The sequence below is a fragment of the Nannobrachium achirus genome, assembly GCF_963921795.1.
Source record: "Nannobrachium achirus genome assembly, chromosome: 23".
In the NCBI taxonomy this organism is placed as follows: domain Eukaryota; kingdom Metazoa; phylum Chordata; class Actinopteri; order Myctophiformes; family Myctophidae; genus Nannobrachium; species Nannobrachium achirus.
Window position 1 is genome coordinate 2884402 of NC_137830.1, and position 25981 is coordinate 2910382.

The following is a 25981-nucleotide window of genomic DNA, read 5'->3' on the forward strand; positions in this document are numbered from 1 at the left end:
TGATCATTCCCTTCAAGTCAGCTGTTGGTTTGAGAAAAGTGTCTTATCGATGGCCAAAACCTCCTCTCTGCATTACCTTGTTGATTGCTAATGATTGGTGTCAGGTGGTGAAACTTTAGATAAAACGTTTTAATGGTAATACTTGTAACAGACCTGTAGAATGTCTTGATCTCAATGAAGTGCTGTAAAAAGTGTTATTTAACAAACAAAGAGCCTAACTATTTCTAGGTAAAAACCTTGTCAAAAACCTTGTTGACTGCAGATAGGAGGTTTTTACTAGAAATAGTAGAAATAGTAGATGGGAGGTTTTGGTGCTGAAAACACATTTTCCCAACAAAGTGAATTTTTCAGAGGTTTTGTGTTTTGGCCATCATTATAAACTGTAGATGCCTAAATTGGACCCCCAAGAATGTAAAGCCATGCGCCTGCTTTGTTTTTGTTCTTGTCACATCGTTCAAGTGCCTGATTGTACTTTTAGCAGTCTGATAATCAATGAGTTCATTCATGTATCAATGAATCAGTCTGCCAACATTACATCATAAGTACATCTATCTGGTTGTTTTGGACAGTATGATGATACAGTATCACTAATAAGTGAAAACAAAGGTTATTGATGATGTCATAACCTGTTCATGCTATAAAACTAAATCATCAATGTATTAATTTATACTCCTCATCTGCTGCTCACTAGAGTTCAGTTTGATAACAACTAAATGATGTGTTTTACATTCTGACCTGGGATCAGTAGAGTTCATAACAACTAAATGATGTGTTTTACATTCTGACCTGGGATCAGTAGAGTTCATAACAACTAAATGATGTGTTCTATTTCATCCCTGCTGACCGCCAGAGGCGGTGCTTAAAGCACTGAATATCTCCCTTCGCGCATGCGCATTCGAGTATGAATACCAAAAAAGTCACTTGTGACCCCTGGATGACCCCACCGCGGGTATATCATCCGGGGTTATCCAACGGATCATTTCCTCTTTTCTTCTCGCGCGCCGAGTTTCGTATTTTAGCTCTGCATTGAGCTACAATATGCATCAGTATACGATGCGTTATTATGCAACCTACCTTATTGAAGTCGCTAGTAGTTCCGTGGCCGTTTCGGTCGGGGTAGCGAAAGTTCGCCCTCCAGGAACTGCGACTTATTATCTCCTCTATGAGCGGAGTTTATTTCACGTGGACGCGAAAGCGTCCGATCTCTTTCCCAGATGACGAGGGTCTTAACTCTCCGTCCGAACAAGAGGTAGGTTACTGTTGTTAGCGGTAATGTCCGCACTAAGATGAGGTTCAATTTACATTGTGTTTGTTTGTATAAGAGAGTAAACTGCTCTGTTGCAAAAGGCTGCGGGCGCTGCCTCCCTCCAATACGAGACTCTCGTTGGCTGTGAACGGAACGTTAGCGCTCCGTTTCTACCATTATCAAGGATACAGATTATTATTACTTTCCTTGTTGCTAAAACACGCTGTTTTTAGCGAGTTGTTTCTTTTTTGTTTCACCTTCTGGTTATATCACAGAGTTTAGCGGTGTGCAAACTCCTAGCCTTTTTTGCTAAACAGCTGGCTATGCGCTCCCTCTCCCCAGGACAGGGATTTATTTATCTGTGGCACGCTTCTGACTGTAGCCTTGAATAGCCTTGCTGATCATAAACGATAGCCGTTCCTGCTTACAGCATGACGGCCTACTTACTATGATTTTTTGATAGACATTGTCTAATAGTTTTTGGCAGCGTCCAAGCTTGCTTCAAGCTTTCGTAAACAGCTATTTTGTATAGTTTGTCTTGTTATTAGCCAGCTGGTACAGCACCGTCTCCTACGTTAGGAATAATCGCGAGGAAGCGTATACGCGCGACCTCCCTCAGCAAGATGGTCTCTATTGATTGATTGATCGTAGCTACCTATAGTTTGTACTTTGTAAAGTGGAGCTACAAGTAGCTCAAACTCTTAGCTATATTGTATATAGCTTGTTTTGTTATTAGCCACTGCTGAGTGCTGATAACGCCAGCGTGCGCTGCTGCGCCTTCACACAGCATGTGCCCATCACTGGTGGTGTTACCAGTAGTTCGTTCGTTAATTTCCAAAACTTTATATTAAACTTTTGGCTGGTGTAGACTGCATTAACGCTCTCTCATCCCAGCATGAATCTGTAACTCAGACTACGACTAACGTCAGTAGCGTGTTTGGAAGTAGTGCTGTTAGTTTGCTACTTGATTAGCTTTTACTGGTAAAGGCAAGCATAACAAGAATTGACAATTGTCAATATTAAGCTGTGTTTACTTGCCGTTTTCTTATAATAATAAACCAACTTAAAGTTGGATAGATTTCAAAGGAATCATTTCATGCTGCTACATAAATCGCAGCATCCAAACCTTTATTGAAGGGGATAAGCTGGTTGTTTGTAAGTTGCATAGTAAACAACTTTACATTTGGATAGATTTCAAAGTGCTACAATAAACATTGGCATAAGAAGCATCTCACACTGCTACATGGCAGCATCCAAACCTTTATTGAAGGTTGTAAGCTGGTTGTTTATTAGTCAGCTTCTGTTGGTGGTACAGGTAGCGTACACGCTCCTCCTCCCACACCGAACAAGCTCCAACTAACAGCGCGGCGGTATTCCAGTTATCAGTCCTGATTATCTGAAGAGCCGACTAAATGCTGTAATTAAAACTTTTGCTGGTGCAGATGGCGTGAGCGCCCCCTCCCCCCAGCTTAAGGCATCTGCTGCAGCTAGCCTACTTGGTAGCTAGCTACTGGTACTCCATAGCCTAACTTTATATTTTATATTTTTATATTTTTTATATAACTTTTTGGTTGGCATACAATTTTCGGCAACGACGGCCTCTGCTGGTGCAGGCAGCATTGAGCGCTCCCTCCCCCCAGCGTATGGCCTCTACTGCAGCTAATCTACTGCGTAGCTAGCTACCAGTAGTCTATTGTTTCATTAAAGTAATATATATTTATAATCTTTGAGACATTTTCTATGCAACGACAGCCTCTGCTGGTGCAGGCAGCGTAAGCGCTCCTTCCCCCCAGCTTATGGCCTCTACTGCAGCTAATCTACTGTGTAGCTAGCTACCAGTAGTCTATTGTTTCATTAAAGTAATATATATTTATAATCTTTGTTGAGACATTTTCTATGCAACAACAGCCTCCGCTGGTGCAGGCAGCGTAAGCGCTCCTTCCCCCCAGCAAGTGGTCCACAGACCAACTAACAGCCTCTGCTGGTGCAGGCAGCGTACGCGCTCCCTCTACACTCAGCATACATCTTCCACAGTCCAGTTAAGAGCAGCTTTCACGCTCTGGTTTTATAATGCACTTAACTTGTAAATCTCAAGCAGTGCAACAATAAGCATTTAAAGCATTGAAAGAAAGATGTATGGTAGCAGACTTTGATTAACGGCTACTACAAGCCGGTTGTTTATGAGTGGGCATCTGCTGGTGGTACAAGTAGCGTACGCGCTCCTCCCCCCACCATACAGGTTCTACAGTCTAGCTAATGTCGACGTTCCAGCTAACAGTGACGTTCGCGCTCTGATAAGCTGAAGAGTTGTCTATCCTGCTCAAATTATGGCCTTTGCTGGTATAGGCAGCGTTACACGCTCCCTCCCTCCAGCATATGGTCAATATTGTCTAGCAACCAGTGGCGTCCGCGCTCTGGGCTAGTTGGGACTGGTGTGTGTTGGCCGGTGCAGAGAAACCGGTGCCACCACAATGGAGAGCTCCCACTTTTGCACCTCGTGTGAGGTTCCTCCCCAGCCGGATGCCGGCCATGACCTCTGCCCTGTGTACCAGGAAGAAAAGGTCTGACTTCAACCATGTTGGGTTGGCTATTTGCTGAGTTGGCTTACATGAGGGCCATTGCCCGCCAACCTGTTTACCTTTGGAGGATGTTTAAGTGCCTACTCCTCCAATGCCACAGCTGACACCAGAGGATGATGTGATCTTCCTTGCAGCTTGAGCTACACACTTCCATGAATATAAGGAAGATGCATAGGCCTTAGAGCCGAGCTCCCACTCCTCAGCTCAGAGCCATTGACTGAGACATAGTACAGCTCCATGCGCATTATCATTCGCATAGCCCTGGAATGCCAGCACCTAACCAGGCCAAGCACCCTCGCCAGGCGCAGGCCGCCCTCCACTGCCTTTTATGTTCCTCATGCCTGTACCCCTGTCAGCCATGAATGATTCAATAAGTGCTCGCCTGGGTTGCAGGCCAGCTATCAAGCCTGTCATCACAGTACGCATTGCGTTCCCCGAGGGGGCTCTGTGGCAGGGGGTTTGAATGCGAGGTGCTTGGGCAACTCCCTATAATACCTTATGCTTGCCCTCTCAACGTCTTTGCAAAGGGCAATGTGAATGCTGACCCCATCACCTTCAGTGATGTGTCACCAGAGGCATTGGGTTTATTTCCATGAACTCCGATTGATGATGCCCATCCTAGTTCAAACTCATCCCAGAGTGTGGCTTTAACAGTTAAGCCTGACTGGGGCACCTAGGAGAACTCTGTAGTCTCCCAGTGGAGCTGGAAGTAGGGTTTGGTTCAGCAGTGATGGAACTACTGAAGCGAACCATGCAGGCAAGGTAGACCAGGCGGCAGCTGAGGCTACTAGGCCAGCTGTCAGATACCTTTCCATCTGCAGCTCAGATACTGGGCTGCTTACACCTTAGACTTGTTGGTGGTTGCCACCTCAAACGCCGGATATAAGCGTCAGTTCCGACACCAGCCCCCCACATCTGGCTGGGTCAAAGAAGGCAGTCAGTGACCTGGCAAAAATCCTAACATTGGACCAGGAGCTATCCGTCCTCCTGACGAAGGGTGCCATCGAGGCTGTAGACCCTCTGTCAGACAAGGAGGTTCTAATCTAGCCTGGTTTGGCCAGACTATATACTAATGCAGCTAACTAACGGCAGTATATTATAGCGTCCCCACCTTGTTTTAACATGGGTGGATTGTTTCGCTGTGCTAGACTAGTTCTAATCGACATACTTCCTTGAGTCTGGGGGGACCCAAGAGGTATATTAAGGTCATGTCATCTTATATGTTGACCACAGCAGATGATCTGCAAACTGATTCCCACAGTTTCCGCTGCCTGTCAACACTGGCAGTTTCTGTGCTATGCCTATCAAGGCCACCACTGGAAGCTCAGGATGCTTCCTTTCTGGTTCTCCCTCTCCCAGAGGGTGTTCACAAGGTGTCTGGCAGCGGCGCTTGTGCCGCTGCAGTCTCAGGGTATGAGGGTCCCGTCGTACCTGGGCAACTGGCTGATCTGCGTACCATCCCAGAATCAGGTGTCCAAGTTGCAGCACGTCACCCGTCCTGCATGGTCCATCTAGGGCTCAGTAAATGAGGGAAGATGTTGCCTAGAACATCTCTGACCATAACGTTGATTTGTAACATCAATAACGCCTGTGGCCTTAAATGCCACTACTATAACAGCCAGCACCAGTTGGTGCATTTGGCTCTACAGTGCCTTCTGCCGTGCCTGAGAGGCGAGCACATTCTCATGCGGTCACGTAACACCATGACCGTGTATCCGGTAAATCGGGGCGGAACCAGGTCTGCACGGCTGCTGCAGGCATCCATGGACCTCATGACTTGGGCAGCCCCCTGCCCGATTAGCCTAAGGGCAATTTATCTACCGGGTGAGTAGAATCACCTCAAAAGCCCCGAGTAGGTTGCCGCCCGAAGGGCGCCTTCCTTTGAAATGTGCACATGCCCGGAGGCACTGCACATGCATTCTACTGCTTCCACTGATACGACCAGTGCTTAAGAGTTCTTCAGGAGGGTCACACCATTCGACTGGTGGCTCCCTTTTGGCCAGGGAGAACTGTTTCCCTGGCTGCACAGACCAAGTCACAGCCATAGCACCTCCAGGACAGGAGAGGTCTCCTTTCGACTAGGAGGTCGGGTCTGGCATCCCAATCCTCAACCCCTCCAACTGAACCGCTGCGGGGCAGCTCTGTGGATCCAGGCAGGCATACCGTCCTGAATGCTAGAGGGCCGGGGCCATCCACCAGGTTACAGTAGGATAACAGATGGAGCTGTTTCCAACTGGTGCATGGGTCAGAGTGATGACCCAGTGCGTTGCTCTGTGCCTACTTTTCTGGAGTTTCACCAGTCCCTCCTAGACTGGGGCCACTCTCTGTCTACTCTAAAATTTTGCATAGCAGCAAGATAATGTAGACATGGTAGAATCGACAATGGCACAGCCATAGTGGGGAACAACAGTCAAGTGTCCCTTTTCCCGGAGGGGGCTCTGAGGTTGCATCCTTCAAGAGCCTTGAGAACTTCCATCATGGGATCTTCCCATTGTGCAGGACACCCTTTGCGGGCCTCCCTTTCAAGCCCTTGACACAGGCAGTCTAGGTTGGTGTCATGTGAGAAGGCATTCATCCTGCCCATTACCTCAACAGACGTGTCAGTGAGCTACACGCCCTGCCTGTCAGTGACTCTTGTCTGAAGTAGAACTCAGACGGCTGAGGTGTCGCTATGTGGCTGAACACAGCGTTCCTCCTTAATGGTGCTGTCTCAGTCGCACCTCAACCAGCCTGTAAGGCTTGCCCAGCTTAACCTCCCCCACGAGAGTGGGTCGACAAGCTGGAACTGTTGTGCCCAGTGTGGGCCCATAGAGCTTATGTTAGCCCTGCCACATGCTTTTGGCGGCCAGGACAGCTCCTCCGTGGCTATGATGGCCCGGATATTGCACTCCCCATACAGCGCCTGCCCCATTTTTAATTGTGGGTGCCATCAGCCACACCTACAAGGCGAGTAATCGTCCCCTGCCATCTGGTATAGGGTGCCACTTTAATCATAGTGCCCCCACATCATGGGCTACCTGAGAGTAGTACCCCTGGAAGATATTGGTGCCACTGCCTCATGGGAGTCATCGGCACGTTCTCCAGGTTCTATTGGGTGTTTGTTGCCACTCCCTATCCATTGGAGGTGGTTCTCTTCCCAGAATCCTCCGATTCTGCTCTTTGAGGGTTGTAATCAGGATTCCTCGTGACTTTGTTGGTATACGTCATTCAGTGCTTTAAGCACCGCCTCTGGCGGTCAGCAGGGATGAAATAGAACGAAAGTTACGTATGTAACTACGGTTCTATGAATCCCGAATGACCGCCAGAGCACTGGGTCACTCAGAATCCTCGTGGTCTCGCGAGAAGATTCTGTAGGAAATGATCCGTTGGATAACCCCGGATGATATACCCGCGGTGGGGTCATCCAGGGGTCACAAGTGACTTTTTTGGTATTCATACTCGAATGCGAAGGGAGATATTCAGTGCTTTAAGCACCGCCTCTGGGGTCATTCGGGATTCATAGAACCGTAGTTACATACGTAACTTTCGTTTTACATTCTGACCTGGGATCAGTAGAGTTCATAACAACTAAATGATGTGTTTTACATTCTGACCTGGGATCAGTAGAGTTCATAACAACTAAATGATGTGTTTTACATTCTGACCTGGGATCAGTAGAGTTCATAACAACTAAATGATGTGTTTTACATTCTGACCTGGGATCAGTAGAGTGGTGTCCATCTTTGAAGTCAATATGTTTATCCATGGACAAGTCACTCTTCATGGAGACACAGCTGGGTACAGGAGACCCTGCTCTCTGCTGATGGACCCTGACAGAAAGACAGCATCAACATCATTTACTTTATTAATATTCAGTCATTACAATCCATGTGGAATCCACTCTGTCAAACCTCTTACACATTACAGCTTCCTCAACAGACAGACAGACAGACAGACAGACAGACAGACAGACAGGCAGGCAGGCAGGCAGGCAGGCAGGCAGGCAGACAGACAGACAGACAGACAGACAGACAGACAGACAGACAGAGAGACAGAGAGACAGACAGACAGACAGACAGACAGACAGACATACAGACAGACAGACAGACAGGCCTTAAAGGAGTACAAATCCCAAGCCTCCTTTAAAATCGGTCTGAAAGGTCACCTTCAGACGGCTGCTACTACAGTGACCTGTAAATAGACTAAACCCCCATCTGTTGTTTTTATCGCCCTGTTTTTTATTATTTTCTTTTCTGCTTTTGTAATTGATGTTATCCTATGCAAAGTACTGTGTTCTATCTGTCTGTCTTTCAATGTTATATGAGATACATAAAGTACTGTGTTCTATCTGTCTGTCTTTCAGTGTTATATGAGATACATAAAGTGGTTGCTGTGTAAATAAGCTTTAAGGCTTTCTAGGATCTCCTTTTAGTTGACCTTGTACCAGAGATTTGTGCTGTCATGAAACTTTTTCCTATTGCAAACTGTTAATAAACTCTTTAATCAATCATTATTACACTATATTAAATATGCACATCTTTATAGAGATACGCTATGTCACTGAGAAATATCTGTTTCCAATCAAACTGCTAATAAGCTCTTCAATCAATCAATCAATCAATCAATCAAAAAGACAGACCTGTCACTCAGGATGTCTTTAGAGGAGGGGTCCGACTCCTCTCTCTCCACTGAGCCACTCATGGTAGAGCAAGACCTACGCACGCACGCGCGCGCGCACGCACGCACACACACACACACACACACACACACACACACACACACACACACACACACACACACACACACACACACACACACACACACACACACACACACACACACACACACACACAGAGAGAGAGAGAGAGAGAGACAGAGATGTTGTAATCACAGAGTACAGGGACTGAGTCTGACTGCCAAAATCACTCTGTGCGACGTGTGTGTCTCCATTGAGTGAACCACATCATCTATTCTGGAGCAAACATTTAGCAATCACAAAGGTAGATCTACAAGCTGTAGGATGGGGTCACATGGCAACACTGTGAGCTTGTAGATCTGCTATTTTCAGTACTTGTGGCCCGCGATTGTTTAAAAGCGGTCCTGACTGAAAGAAAATACCATCGTGAAAATAAACAAGACATACTTGGATTACATTTACTGACACTCTGCCATACAATGAAGTATTATTTGTACTTAACATGTTTTTTCCTCTTTCCTGTGATGTGAAGGTGACAGTTTCACCTGAGGGCAGTGTCAGTGAAATGACAATTTAACTTTTAACACCTTTTTAACACTTCAAAAAATACCTTCACAGCATCAAACGTAATCAACAACAAACTATGTCTTGTCCATATATGGATTCTGTTAGTGTGGTTGCCCTAACAGGGCATCATCTGGGAATGCCCATATATGGACTTTCATTTTATTTTATCCTTTATTAATATATATCGGACCAGTTACCCATATATGGAGATTCCTGATACCCATATATGGAGATCCCTGATACCTGTATATGGAGATCCATGTTCATGGAAGCTGTTCAAAGCAGTTTGACCTCCAAACCACTGCTCATTATCATATGCTTCGTACTGCGACATGCAGCGTTGCGTGCAGAGAACATAACAGCAGACATTACAACACTGTGCTGAAGTCATGTGACTTACAGTAAACTGTGTGCGTGTGGTAACTACAGGAAATGTAGTCTGGGATCACTTCACTTTTCGGGGTTGTAACCGGTCTGGAGCAGAAACCACAACACGTCATGTTGTAGTCCTCAAAGACTACAATTTGGCCAGAAAGATCAAACCGGATTCAGTTTTAACCCAAAAATATTCCCCTGCGCTCAAGGACATACTTTTAGGGCCTACCTAATAAACTCCTTGATGCAGAGTAGTTTTGCTTCTGGAAAATTAGTTTGGTATATGCATATTTTAGTCCAACTGGTAGCGAATGGCAAGACTACACTAGGCTACTGGAGCATTTTAATAGGGATTGGGGAAACAAACGGGGGGAACCAAATCAAAGCGACGCTGCTTCTTCTAGTGGTTTCAGCTTTAGGAGGAAACCAAACGGCCTGTTGTGAACAACATGCAGTTTACAGGAAATGAAAGCAGCCCTAAACCAGATCACAGCACTGGTTCTCAACCTGTGGTTCAGGACCCCCGGGGGATTCTCCCATGATTGAGGGGTCCCTCACACACACACACACACACACACACACACACACACACACACACACACACACACACACACACACACACACACACACACACACACACACACACACACGCACGCGCGCGCGCGCGCGCAAACACACGCACGCACGCACGCACGCACGCGCACACACACACACACACACACACACACACACACACACACACACACACACACACACACACACACACACACACACACACACACACACACACTCGATGACGGGTCGTTCCAGGACACTCTGTTGCATAACGGTTTCATGGAGCGGAAATAGCAGATCTACAAGCTCACCTCTTGTGGCGTCAGTGTTGTTCTGTGAACTTGTAGATCTGCTCATTTCAGTACACAACACCGTGGTACCATGAAGTATACATCTGAGCTTAATGTGGTCTTTATCATGAATCAATATTAAAGTATTTATACTTTACTGTATACTCTACAATAAACTAAAGTATTTATACTTTCATGAAGTTTTTAAACAAAGGCATTGTCAGATAATATAAGGAAACATTTTCTAAATAACTTGACATGAACCAATCAGTGTGGTTTAATAATATAAATAATAAATAACTTGACATGAACCAATCAGTGTGGTTTAATAATATAAATAATAAATCAATACATTTCTACTCACTCTGTTCACACGTATTAACAGCAAAATGTCCGTCTTCTGTCTGTCTTGTTCACCATCTGTCTGTCTCGGTGTTTCTGTTTCCTGTGGAAAAACCCAAACAGGAACAGGAAACAGAGGCGTTTGAGCAGAGAGAGGGAGGGGGAGGGGGAGGGGGTATGGCAAGCCGTTTTAACATTTAATCGATTCACCCTCCTATCCGTAATGTATGTTTTAGATATCCGAAATCACATTTCTCCTAGTCAAAACTGCATTCTCACTAGTCATAATTGTAATTAAAGATATCCATAATAACAATCTTACTGGTAAAAATTGTATTTCAAGATATCCGTAATTAAATCCCTCCTAGTCAAAATGCCATTTCAGATATCCTTAATTCCTTAAATATATATAAGTGGCCGTTTTAACATTTAATAGCTAGACTGACTATCTATTCAAGATAGGGTTAATTGCATTCTTCCTAGTCAAAATTAAAGTTTTGGATATCTATAATTCAGTTTCTCCTAGGAGAAACTATATTTTCTCCTAGCCATAATTCAGTTTCTCCTAGGAGAAATTATAGTTTCTCCTAGGAGAAACTACAAACAGTTCCTCCTAGGAGAAACTACAAACAGTTTCTCCTAGGAGTAATTCAGTTTCTCCTAGGAGAAACTGTGGTTTCCCCTAGTCATAATTAAGTTTCTCCTAGGAGGAATGACGTCACTTTTTCTATTCACTTGTATTGTTCTTTTAGTTTCTCCTAGGAGAAACTTAATTATGACTAGGGGAAACCACAGTTTCTCCTAGGAGAAACTGAATTACTCCTAGGAGACAGTTTCTCCTAGGAGTAACTGAATTTCTCCTAGGAGAAACTGTTTGTAGTTTCTCCTAGGAGAAACTATAATTTCTCCTAGGAGAAACTGCATTTCTCCTAGGAGAAAATATAGTTTCTCCTAGGAGAAACTATATTATCACTAGGATAAACTACAGTTTCTCCTAGGAGAAACTGAATTATTACTAGGGGAAACTACAGTTACGGATATCCCAAATTAAAAAATCATTTCAGACATCTATAATTACATTTTGGATATCTAAAAACACATTTTGACTAGTACAAATGACATTACAGATATCTACAATCCATATTACGACTAGTGCAAATGTAATTTCAGATATCTGCAATTCCTATTATGACTAGGAACAATGCAATTACAGATATCTATTGAAAGGCGCCATTTTAACATTAAAAGCATTCACTGCCTAGCTATAATTACATTTTAGATATCCCAAATCTAATTTCTCCTAGTTGTAATTACATTTTGACTAGTCAAAACTGCATTTTGACTAGTCCAAACTCAATTTAGACTAGGACAAACTCCAGTTTCTGCTATCTAGGGTAGAATATAATTATTACTAGGAGAAACTAGTTCCTCCTAGGAGAAATTCAGTAGCAAGTGAGCGTGCCTAAAATGACGTAATTTAAGAGGGCATAAATGACGTCATTTCTCCTAGGAGAAACTAGTTCCTCCTAGGAGAAATTCAGTAGCAAGTGGGCGTGCCTAAAATGACGTAATTTAAGAGGGCATAAATGACGTCATTTCTCCTAGGAGAAACTAGTTCCTCCTAGGAGAAATTCAGTAGCAAGTGGGCGTGCCTAAAATGACGTAATTTAAGAGGGCATAAATGACGTAATTTCTCCTAGGAGAAACTAATTCCTCCTAGGAGAAACTAGAAGCAAGTGGGCGTGCCTAAAATGACGTAATTTAAGAGGGCATAAATGACGTAATTTCTCCTAGGAGAAATGCAGTTCCTCCTAGGAGAAACTAATTCCTCCTAGGAGAAATGCAGTTCCTCCTAGGAGAAACTAATTCCTCCTAGGAGAAATGCAGTTCCTCCTAGGAGAAATTCAGTTTCTCCTAGGAGAAACTACAAACAGTTTCTCCTAGGAGAAATTCAGTTCCTCCTAGGAGAAACTGTAGTTTCCCCTAGTCATAATTAAGTTTCTCCTAGGAGGAATGATGTCACTTTTTCCATTCACTTGTATTGTTCTTTTAGTTTCTCCTAGGAGAAACTGCATTATAACTAGGAGAAACCACAGTTTCTCCTAGGAGAAACTGAATTACTCCTAGGAGAAACTGTTTGTAGTTTCTCCTAGGAGAAACTGAATTTCTCCTAGGAGGAACTAGTTTCTCCTAGGAGGAACTGAATTTCTCCTAGGAGTAATTAGTTTCTCCTAGGAGGAACTGAATTTCTCCTAGGAGGAATTAGTTTCTCCTAGGAGGAACTGAATTTCTCCTAGGAGGAACTAGTTTCTCCTAGGAGGAACTGAATTTCTCCTAGGAGTAATTAGTTTCTCCTAGGAGGAACTGAATTTCTCCTAGGAGAAACTAATTCCTCCTAGGAGGAACTAGTTTCTCCTAGGAGAAATGACGTCATTTATGCCCTCTTAAATTACGTCATTTTAGGCACGCCCACTTGCTTCTGAGTCAGGAAGTAAGATCGCATGGGGAATCCATTCCCCATCAATGTTAACTAAATCCGTTACTTAAACCGAGTGGTAGGTCGCAGAAAGAAAATAAGACCAGTTCTGAAATCGGAATGATGTCAGCTTTCTAACGGTGCCAATGAAAAGGCATGATCGCGAGCCTATCACGATCGCTGCTGCAAAACGTGTTAGCATGTAGGCCTATGCTGTTTTTAGAGATGGCTCTTTGAAGTGAGCCGAATCTCTGGGATTCGTTCCTTTCAAAGAGCTGTTCAAAAGACTGGCTCATTCCACTAGTTAGGCTACTTTGTAGATTTTGATTATAATTACAAATAACTTCAACCCTTTATACATTTATTTCTGATATAATACATACCTGCCATTTGAAAATAGCCGATCTACAAGCTCACAATGCGTCGCATTTTGAGCTTGTAGATCGGCTTTTTTCTAATGACTTTTTCATTGGAAAACCTGTGAAATGAGGACATTCTGCACAATGAGTACGTTTTTGGTAGGCCTACTTAAAGTAAATTTTGATACCAATACTTTACTTTTACTCAAGTACATAACCTTCCAAACTTCTACTTGATTGCAGTATTGATATTTTTACTTAAGTAAAGAAATTAGTACTTTTTCCCACCACATGTTCATTAGAAAGGAACGGCTCCATACTGTGAACCGAATCATATCGTTCATTTCAAAGAGCCGTTCAAAAGACTCGATTCGTTCGCGAACGTCACATCTCTAGCTGTTTTTTGGTTGTGTGATTGATGTTTGGTGTCCGACCTTTATTCTGTTTATTTTCACATGTGTATGGGGTGTGAAACCATAGATATAGGCATGGTTGTAGTGGACGTTATGTCTCCGCCACTTCTATTGCAATACTGAGTGCTTGGTTAGCACTTCCATTGAGAAAGAATAAAGAGAGTTTCTTATCAAGCTTACCATGTCGCTTCAACCACCAGTGTTTAAAATGTAGGCCTATATGTAGCCATATATGGTAGGTAGACTTAATTGCCACCGTAGGTCTCAGTGAACCCGGGCAATCCTGTCCGTATAATGTCAGAGTCATGTAATATTTTATTATGAATTAAATTATATCAATAATATTTTAGCACTGATTGGACCCTCACCCTGCACTAAATATCTATAATTTGTATCAAAACCGGTATGACAGTGGAGCCACAACAACAATAAAATACTATGGAACATTGTAATTACAGGAGCAATGCAGGTACAGTAACTTTGCATGCCCATATAGCTCAATAAACGTATTGACAGTGCTATTGACAGTGCAGTGAGAGAACATGTACTATCCCATCGTAAACAGCAGTAGGCTACAGCAGCAGATATTAAAGGAGTAGTTCACCCCCAAAATTACTTTTTTTCCTATCGATTACTCACTGAATTCAATAAAAAATTAATCGCATTCAAGCCAATAATTTGTGGAGATTCTTTGTAGGCCCATTGATTCCGTATGGGGACCCAGATGTATTTGGATCTCCATCCGGAATCACAGGGGGTACATTTATTACGGTATAATCAAATTATTGTCTTATGAATATAACAAAACCTTTCCTTTTTTCAAATTGAACTTAAGTCTCCATGGGTTGAGTAATCAAAAGGAAAAAAAAAAAAAAACATTTTGGGGGTGAACTATTCTGCAGCTGTTGCAGACATCTGGGACAAGGAATGTTGTATTAAACAAACTGGCTGGCACCAGTTTGGTAGATTTTTAATGAATTAAAGGGTGGCATTCAGGTTGTTAACATTTCTTGATGACATGCACAAAGACAGAGCTGTGCTAAAAGGAAGACCAAGAGAAAGCCTTATATCTTTATTTACCTAGGGGTCCTAGGTACTAAATTCATAGAAAACATTTAATGACAGACATATCTTTAGGAGCCAGATATGAATTCCTTGTTTGTTTAATGCATTAAGCCTGCAAAAAATATAAAATAGTTGAATGGCAGCTGACTGAACACATTATTTGCCACTATGCCACATTCATTTTGGAAAGGCTGGATGGATAAAACCATTACCAGGTAGAACATTACGTTCAAATAACAAAGATGATTTAGTTCAGTCACAGTCTTTTGATACACTAGTAATACACTATGGGTGATATGGTGGATTAGTACATATTTGTATCAACGTAGCTGGAAACTGAATAATGACTAGGCTTACACAATAATTTTATATTATTACCTAAACAGAGAATGCCCTCTCAGTAGCCTAAACAAAGAACACAAAGCATTCACAGTTACAGAACCACAATTCCCTTTTTTTAGTTGCCAATTATTGTCTCAGTTAGGCCAACAGGAACAGATATACCATGTTATCTCTTCGGAATATCCTGAGAAGGAACAATGTATAGGGACAGAATGGAATACACTCCTGTTTACAATTTTGAATTGCATCACTAAAATAACATCAAATCCATTGTGATTCCACCAACATTCCAAATAATGACATCAGCCTTATTTGTGCTAAATACAAGGGCAAAACAAGTGTTAGACAATGGTGATAATTGGTGATAAAGGATGTTTCCAATTCAGGTTAGTGTTGCTTCATTGAAACTCAAAATATAGAGAGCCTTAATTAATCATTTGTAACACAAAAGTGAGGGTGGCAAAGAATATATAAGAACAGACTCTTGGATTAGGTAGTTAAAATTGCATTGCATTACAGAACATAATGGATAGACTTGCTAATGGCATTAAATCAAACCTTTGTCCTTATGATATGAGTGACTGGATGATGAGCATTAGTGAAGACCATTTACATAATGAGAGAAAAGAAAGAAAAGGTTGAACATAAGTGAAGTCAGCCTTTTAAATATTGTAATATTCCAAATGTTATCCCTAATTACGTCTGGATTTGACTGGCTACCTGTTGGCAAGGGTTGGGCAGACATTGAGAGTTCTTACAGAGCTATCTAGACTTAATTTCTCAGCATAACCTCATTGAATTTTGAAATATGATTTTTACATAAGTCATTATAATCAAACAGAAGATTAATTCAAACAATTAATGAATAAACCAGTTACCCATATACATGTTTTTATACCAGCAAAGTCAAACAGAACCTGCAATATATTTAGAGAATTAGATTCAATCAATCATTCATGGGTCTTTTTATTTCTCTTAGCCATCTGTAGCTAGTTTTAATGGATCATTTAGCCTAGACCTGTGTCCCATGGTTTGGTTGACAATGCATTTTTTAAGCCATACTTTTAACCCTTTAGCAACCTTGAAGGTTCAGTGATTTTATGGTGTCAAATGTATGCATCTAGTTCAAGCACTTGAACACAGAGGTTTCATCACAGGAGAGTCAGTTCATAATCAGAGAATTGAACGCCTTTTGTCGCGTAGATCATGGTGGTGAAAATGTACTTGTGGCTTTATTTATGCATCTAGTTCAAGGACTTGAACACAGGTTTCATCACAGGAGGATCAGTTCATAATCAGAGAATTGAACGCCTTTGTCCCCAAACACATTGTTGACTTGGCTCAGACAAAGCTCCCCAAGGGAGATGTGATTGAGAAAGTTCAGAGGTGATAGTAGACACCTTTATGAACACATTTGTGAAGAAAGATATTGATTTAGATTTAGTTCCCAGATTGGTCTAACACTCGGCTAACTTTCCCTTACTATGTCTCAACATCCAGATCATTGTCAGACTCCCATTGCCTCCCGAGACGACTGGAACATGTCCACCTTTCCTTTTTTCATCTCTTTTTCCTTTCTCCTTTCTTCTTTCTATTCTTTCTAATTTTCTCATTATTATTACCAATAGGAATTATTGTCATTATTGTCATATTAGTGTTGTCATCTGTTGTATTGAATAACTATGTTATAGACATATCAGTCAGTGTCTAAGTCTTCATTCTCTCACACAGGAAATGTTCAATTTCCACAACAAGGTCCTCTGTGCAACAGGCTTCTGCAGACATTATACCAGTCTGTAGTAGCAAGCCAGTGTCCTCTTATTTGCCATTGGCCTGCGGGGGTATAACAATAGGGATGACATCAAGCTGAACAAGCCAGCGAGGAAGGCAAGCTCAATAGAAGTTATATTGGACATTCTATAGGTGATTGTGGAGGGGAGGATGAGGAGGAAGCTAGATTCTATGCTGAATAACTCCTCCGATACACTCCATGATGAGCTACAGTAGTGGGGTTGAGGAGCTCATTCAAACGTCATCAGCCCCTAACACAATAAAAAAGAACTTGGTCAGTCCTGTGTGCAAGTACACATCAAGCACCAACTAAGCCTCCATTCAGTATGTTCTATTCTTGGATCAATGATTAATGATTTATTTGCTCCAGGACCAGGTGTACAATTCAGGAAAAAAAAAACAGATGACTGCTGTAGTCTGTCTGTAAATGTTTCACTGTTGATATGTTCCATATGTGCTTATTATACTCAATGTTCAGAGTAATATCATAGCCAAAACATTCACCTTACAGTATATACTGTACAATGGTCTGTGCAACAAACATATATTTAGACAAAGTTTGGTTGTGGCAGTGACTGATCTAACTGAACAAACATTAGTTTGTTAAGTTAGATTGAGAACAGGAGTGCTCGTTTTGGGGTCCAAGGTGGAGCAACCGCTCCTTCGGGGAACTAGGAATACTTTAAATATAATGACACTTTGGCCCTATTTTGACAGTTTAATTTGGGGTGTACTCACTTTTGTTACCAGCAGTTTAGACATGGCTGTAAGTCGAGTTATTATAATTTTTTTATTTTAAAGATCTGTTTTTGGGCTTTTTATGCCTTTATTAGACAGGATAGTAGACTGACAGGAAATGGGGAGAGAGATGGGGAATGACATGCGGCAAAGGTCATCCGGATCGGGAATCGAACCGGCGACGCCAGCAGGCATCATCGCTTAGTATGTGGTATGCGCCTTGACCACCAGGCCAGCGGGCGCCCCAAGTCGAGTTATTTTGAGAGTAAAATACAATTACACTGTTATCCAAGCTGTACACTGACTACTTTACATTGTATCAAAGTGTCATATCTTCCGTGTTGTCCCATGAAGATATATAATTAAATATTTGTAGAAATGACAGAGGTGTAATCACTTTTGTGAGATACTGTATATATAAGTTACATCTTTTTTCTATGAATCAGAATAAAAGGGTCTCATTCTTTAGTGCTGGATGAGCTCTAATTTGTTTACAATTTAGGCATTCAGGAGACACTTTTAATCCAAAGCGATTTACAATAAGCATATATGGAGATATGGAGATCCCTGTGATGCCAGGGGAACAAATCCCTTTTATGCCCAATTGCCCATATATGGAGATCCCTGATGTCCACAGGCCTGGTGTCCACATCACTGTGCTGCGACCTCGCTTGTCACCCAGAGGCGTCTTACTAGTATATATATTTATGTACATAAATGTATATGGACATGAATTAGCAGAATTTAGCAGCACAAATTATGACATTTACGGCACAATTCAACACAAATCCAGCCCTAGAAATTACACGATTTATATGGGGTGCTGACTTCACAGAGGTAAAAAGTGATTACATTACCTGATCCACAGCCCCATCTGCTGGCTGTCAGATGGAACATGCTGACTTCACACAGGTAAAAAGTGATTAGATTACCTGCTCAACAGCTCCATCTGCTGGCTGTGAGACTACATAGTCAGTCTACCTATTAAATGTTAAAACGGCCTGCCATGTGGCAAGCTGTTTTAACATTTAATCGATTCACCCTCCTGTGAGACTACATAGTCAGTCTGCCTATTAAATGTTAAAACGGCCTGCCATATGGCAAGCCGTTTTAACATTTAATCGATTCACCCTCCTGTGAGACTACATAGTCAGTCTACCTATTAAATGTTAAAATGGCCTGCCATGTGGCAAGCCGTTTTAACATTTATGCATTATGGATAGGAATAATTCAAATTAAGGATAGCGCTAATAGAAATACAGATATCTTGAATTGTATTTTTCCTAGCAATATTACAGTTAAAGATAGCCATAATTGAATTTGTGCTAGTCAAAATGTAGTTTTAGATATCCAAAATGTAATTTCATGTTTTTTTTATTTGGGATATCCGAAACTGTAGTTTCTCCTAGTCATAACTGTAGTTTCTTCTAGTAATAATTCAGTTTCTCCTAAGAGAAAATGTAATTTCTCCTAGTCATAATTCAGTTTCTCCTAGGAGAAACTAAAAGAACAATACAAGTTAATGGAAAAAGTGACATCATTCCTCCTAGGAGAAATTGAGTTACGGATAGCACTAATGACAGTTACGGATAGGAGAAATGCAATTACAGATATCCGAAACATTAGTTTTGACTAGGACAAACTCAATTATAGATAGCTATTAAATGTTAAAATGGCCACTTATATTTTTAAAGGATCCCAAGATTAATTTTGACTAGGAGAAAGGATGCTTTAGATGTCGTGAAATGCAATTTCTACTAGTTAGAATGTGGTTTGGGATATCATTAATTACCATTATGACTAGTAAGAATGCAATTGCTACTAGGAGAAATGCTGTTTGGGATATCCAAAATATAATTGCAGATAGTCAATGAGCCTTATTTATGTTAAAATGGCGTCTTATTACAGATATCCAAAACACATTTATAGATCTCAATAATTGCATTGTTCCTAGTCATAATAGGAATTGCAGATATCTGAAATTGCATTTACACTAGTCATAATATGGATTGTAGATATCTGTAATGTAATTTGTACTAGTCAAAATGTGTTTTTAGATATCCGAAATGTAATTATAGATGTCTGAAATGAGTTTTTAATTTGGGATATCCGAAACTGTAGTTTCCCCTAGTCATAATTCAGTTTCTCCTAGGAGAAACTGTAGTTTATCCTAGTGATAATATAGTTTCTCCTAGGAGAAACTATAGTTTCTACTAGGAGAAATTCAGTTTCTCCTAGGAGAAACTATAGTTTCTCCTAGGAGAAACTACAAACAGTTTCTCCTAGGAGAAATTCAGTTTCTCCTAGGAGAAACCTACAAACAGTTTCTCCTAGGAGAAATTCAGTTTCTCCTAGGAGAAACTGGTTTATCCCAGTCATAATTCAGTTTCTCCTAGGAGAAACTAAAAGAACAATACAAGTGAATGGAAAAAGTGACGTCATTCATCCTAGGAGAAACTGCATTATGACTAGGGGAAACTAGTTTCTCCTAGGAGGAACTGAATTAACTGTTTGTAGTTTCTCCTAGGAGAAACTGAATTTCTCCTAGGAGAAACTGTTTGTAGTTTCTCCTAGGATAAACTATAATTTCTCCTAGGAGAAACTGAATTATGGCTAGGAGAAACTATAGTTTCTCCTAGGAGAAACTGAATTATAGATATCCAAAACTTTAATTTTGACTAGGAAGAATGCAATTAACCCTATCTTGAATACATAGTCAGTCTAGCTATTAAATGTTAAAACGGCTTGCCATAAGACACACATACTGTACTTTAATGAATACATTTTATCAATCATTAATTAGTTTAATCCATGCGTGTGTTGAGACACACATAGGCCTACTGTACTTTAATTAATACATTTTATCAATCATTAATTAGTTTAATCCATGCGTGAGTTGAGACACACATACTGTACATTAATGAATACATTTTATCAATCATTAATTAGTTTAATCCATACGTGTGTTGAGACACACATACTGTACATTAATTAATACATTTTATCAATCATTAATTAGTTTAATCCATGCGTGTGTTGAGACACACATACTGTACATTAATTAATACATTTTATCAATCATTAATTAGTTTAATCCATGCGTGTGTTGAGACACACATACTGTACATTAATGAATACATTTTATCAATCATTAATTAGTTTAATCCATGCGTGTGTTGAGACACACATACTGTACATTAATTAATACATTTTATCAATCATTAATTAGTTTAATCCATGCGTGTGTTGAGACACACATACTGCACATTAATGAATACATTTTATCAATCATTAATTAGTTTAATCCATGCGCGTGACACACATACTGCAAATTAATTAATTTATGCAAAACAGATGAGTGATTAATGAAGGGCAAGACAGGATTTACTGTCACAACGTGTGTGTGTGTGTGTGTGTGTGTGTGTGTGTGTGTGTGTGTGTGTGTGTGTGTGTGTGTGTGTGTGTGTGTGTGTGTGTGTGTGTGTGTGTGTGTGTGTGTGTGTGTGTGTGGATTAGGGTTAGGGTTACCCAACGGGTATTGACGATTTTAAGCATGGGTCCTGTGAATACTTTGCAGTTTTTCTGGACTTCCGCGATGCTTTTGGAACCCTTGCGCATAATGTCATGATTAGAGCTCTCGAGGAAATACATCTTCCCCAGGTTTATATCAACATTGTAAAAAATGTGTATTGTGGTTCATCTATACAGGTAATCTGTGGTAAAGAGCTTACAGACCCCATCCCTCTCCAAGTAGGTATCAAACCTGGCTGCCCGTGGAGTGCTGTAAATTTTATTTTAGCACTAAACCAGTGGATGAAGTGGCTCTGTATGTCTGCCCCCGCCAACGTTATTGTTGATGTACAGGTCGCCTCCTATAACCAACGTTATTTCCCCTAACCCCGTACAGGGGTATGCAGATGATGTACAGGTCGCCTCCTATAACCAACGTTATTTCCCCTAACCCCGTACAGGGGTATGCAGATGATGTACAGGTCACCTCCTATAACCAACGTTATTTCCCCTAACCCCGTACAGGGGTATACAGATGATGTACAGGTCGCCTCTTATCACGGGGCGGTAATAACCAGCATGCTCTCCAAGACCGACTCCTTTCTGGAGTGGTCAGGATTAGAGGCAAAAGACACAAAATGTGCAGTTTTCTATGAAAGGCGGAGTGGGGGAAACCGCTGGTATCACTCAAACACAGACACAATACCTGCATTCTCAATTGGCAATAAACCACTAACAGTCTATTCACGTCACGAAACATACACATACCTGGGTCACAAGTTTAATGTGGCAGGTGAATGGAAAGACCAGGTCGATGAAATCACCTCTGAATACTCCAGCAGACTTGATTTATTACATGCATCGCCCCTGCCTCTTATCATGAAGCTGGAGGCTGTCCGCGTATTGGCATTGGCCAAAGTACAACATCTATTCTCCAATGTACATGTCCCACGGAAATCACTATGTGATTTGACTGATAAAACTGTACATCTAGTGAGGCAGTGGACTGGCCTAAACACACACACAACTCGTGACATTATATTTCACAGTAAAGGCGAGGGTGGTCTGGGTGTTCCCATGTTGCTACACGGCTCTCCCATCTGTTGAATATGCTGAACAGTGATGTTATGTTCCTGGCCTAGGGGTTACATGGAACATAACAAAAACTGGGGGAGACGCAGTCCAAACAAAGTTTAAACAATTTATTTAAATAAGCAAAATTAAAGAAACATACCAAAATGAAGAGTGAGGTGTGGAAGTCAGTCAAGTCAGTGGTGAAGTGCATGTATGGATGAGTGAGAGATGTAGTGGGTGAGTGTTGCATGTATTAACAGAAATGGCAAAAACAAGGGGAATGGTGGGAGAGGAGCTGGAGTGAGGAGAGCTGGGAGAGGACTGGGGAAGCAGGCTTATATAGGCGTGGACCGGGCCCAGGTGCACGCCTATCAGACTTAACGATGCTGCTCCCCAGTCCTATGGGAAGGACAACAGAACAAATTAATATAAAGCAAATAAGCATAACCAAGGAGTGATACATAAACCCTAAAACCCTATATGGCCTATATCTATCTATAAATGCGACAAATCTCTGTCTGTTTGTTTGTTTGTTTGTAATCCGCGTATCTCGAGAACCGTTCGTCCCACCGGCTTCAGATTCGGCACGCGCGTTCCCCGCCGCCGCGCGGAGTGCAGTGCCAGGCCTCGACCCGACCCGACTCGCGGTTTTCCGAAACCGGCGCGAAACGTTCGGAATCTCCTTATGCGGAGCTGATTGTTGACATCAGGCTGTTCTGGAGGAAATCGGCGCAAGCGCTGAGTCATTGTGACATCACTTCATAAAAGGCTCTGACATCACGTACGCCACATGAGTCAACACAAAATCTCTGTGAATGTGTATGTATGTATGTAATCCGCGTATCTCGAGAACCCTTCTTTCCACCGGCACGCGCGTTCTCCAGATATGGGCATAAAGTCTGACATCAGAGTTTTCCGCAACCGGTACTGTGTGTGCAGAGATCTTCATATATGGGCATAAGTGGACAAAGACAAACAGATGGTCAAAACGGGTCCTATGACAACAGGTATATTGGGGTTTGCATTAAAGGGTGGGGCATTCATGGGGTTTGCATTAAAGGGTGGGGCATTCATTCCCTATTTCAAATTCGGCACGTGCGTTCCCCACCGCAGCAGGTAGTGCAGTGCTCGGCCTCAACCCGACCCGACCCACGATTGTTTGAAAAAGCGACAGAAATCTCATATATGGGCATAAAATGGACGTAGATAAACAGATATCTCCATATATGGCATATATGGGCATACAATGGATGCAGAATCACAAAGATCTCCATATACGGGCATAAAAGGGACACAGACAGACAGATACAGAGATCTCCATATATGGGCATAAAATGGATGCAGATAGACAGATATCTCCATATATGGGCATATATGGGCGTAAAATGGACCCAGAACTATAACTGCAGTGATCTCCATATATGGACATAAAATGGACACCGACAGACAGATACAGATATCTCCATATATGGGCAAAAATGGACACAGGCAGACAAATGGTCAAAACGGGTCCTATGAAAACAGGTATAATGGGGTTTGCATTAAAGGGCGGGGCATTCATTCCCTATTTACATTGTTCCGAGTTGGCCAGGTCGCCGACTAGACGCTGGGCCGCCCGAAGGGCGGCCCAGCTTCTAGTGCTCCTAATGAGGGAACCGTCACAGTGACGACCAGTATGTGAGAAGGCTTGTTCGTTCTTCTCTAATTTTTGGACCTAAAAAGACGCAAGGTCCCTCTGGCACGTGGTTCGGACTCTAACTTCCTAGGTTTTAAGAGGAAAACGAATGGAAAGCTGGACAGTCGCTCCCCTGGCTTTGGTGTGTGGTCAGACTGGCCGGACTTAAATGACTTGTGTTGCTGGGCTGATGTTATCCTGGAGTGGGTACTGGGTAGGGTCTAACTCTGAATGTCATATCTGACCCCAGTATCTCTGTGAGAGCTACTATGACTGTGTGTGGAACAGAACACCAACTTCCACTGATAAATGCCCGAGGTCGCCTCCTGTGGGCACAACAGCAAAGACAGCGGCAGCACTGGACTGAGCTGAGACTGCAAGGATAGACTGCATGTCTTCCTGCTGAGGACCGTTCTGTCTCTCACTCTGTGTTACAAAATGTTGCCATAGATGAGTGCATCGTTGTCTTTACTTTGAAAGCAAGATTACAGGTTTTACCAACTAAACTGAATCTCTCCATCTGGTTTCCAGGCAGTCATGCTCAGACTGTGTTCTGTCTGTCTGTCATTCAATGTTATATGAGTTAAATATCTATCATAGTACTGTGTTCTATCTGTCTGTCATTCAATGTTATATGAGTTAAATATCTATCATAGTACTGTGTTCTGTCTGTCTGTCATTCAATGTTATATGAGTTAAATATCTATCATAGTACTGTGTTCTGTCTGTCTGTCATTCAATGTTATATGAGTTAAATATCTATCATAGTACTGTGTTCTATCTGTCTGTCATTCAATGTTATATGAGTTAAATATCTATCATAGTACTGTGTTCTATCTGTCTGTCATTCAATGTTATATGAGTTAAATATCTATCATAGTACTGTGTTCTATCTGTCTGTCATTCAATGTTATATGAGTTAAATATCTATACTGTACTACTGCTATGCCTACTAATGATAATAAATATGTCTCTTCTACAATAACTGTCTGTTTGTTGCTACATGATGCTGCACTGAGATGCCACCCTGTGGCCACATTGGGCAACTGCACTTCAGTGACCACAACAATAATCAGACAACACTGACTGAACTGAGACGGTTGAAAAGACACTTAACTCTGAACTAAGTAAGATCTGCACATGGCTTAACGACAACAAATTATCAATTCACCTGGGAAAAACTGAGTCCATCCTCTTTGGATCAAATCATAACCTCAAAAAAATCGATAACTTCACAATCAAAGTGGGTGACAAGGTCATAACACGAAAAAACGAAATCTCTTACTTAGGATGTATCCTTGAAGCTAATCTTTCCAGCGAAAAGATGACTTCTAAAGTAATTAATAAAATCAACCAACAAACTTGTTTCCTACAGAGGATCGCCCGATGGTCAATTTCAACACACTGAAGACCATAGCTGGTGCAATAATCTAGCCCCTCTTTGACTACGGAGTCCACGTATGGTATCGTGATGCCCCACAAGTCCTTAAAACTAAACTCCAAACAGCCCAAAATAAACTAATTAGGGTCCTGCTTAACCTTCCCTATCAGACTCACCTCACCGCTACTCACCAGTTAAGAGTGGGGTGGCTCAGAGTAGATGACAGAGTACAGCAACTTGCAATGGGCCTGGTGTACAAGATACACTACACCACTAAGATACCCATGTACCTGGCAAAATACTTTATAAACATTAAGGATGTCCGTAATTACAACACCAGAGGCAGCGCCACAGATCACTTTCAACCCAGAGTAAACTCAAACAAAGGGTCAAACTCGTTCTTCTGCTATACAACAACAATGTGGAACGCCCTACCGAAGGTCTTAAAGGAGTGTGGATCACAAGCATCCTTTAAAATCGCCCTGAAAAAACACTTAAGGTGCCTCCACACCGAAAATACTACAAGAG

At 41.8% G+C, this 25981-nt stretch overlaps 2 protein-coding genes and 1 pseudogene across 3 annotated transcripts in view; all 3 read right to left on the reverse strand.

Annotated features, from left to right (window-relative positions):
- The window catches only part of LOC308308496, a 190067-nt pseudogene that overhangs the window by 68900 nt on the left and 95186 nt on the right, over nt 1-25981 (reverse strand). The window lies entirely within an intron of this gene.
- LOC308309085 (uncharacterized protein) overlaps nt 1-25981 on the reverse strand; it is a 92473-nt gene that overhangs the window by 34059 nt on the left and 32433 nt on the right. The window lies entirely within an intron of this gene.
- LOC308308408 (protein NLRC3-like) overlaps nt 5469-25981 on the reverse strand; it is a gene marked incomplete at both ends in the record, with an annotated part of 38236 nt that continues 17723 nt past the window's right edge. Inside the window, one exon of the mRNA XM_080753826.1 lies at nt 5469-5489. Within this exon, the coding sequence (XP_080609952.1) occupies nt 5469-5489 (21 nt within the window). The remainder of the gene's footprint in view (nt 5490-25981) is intronic.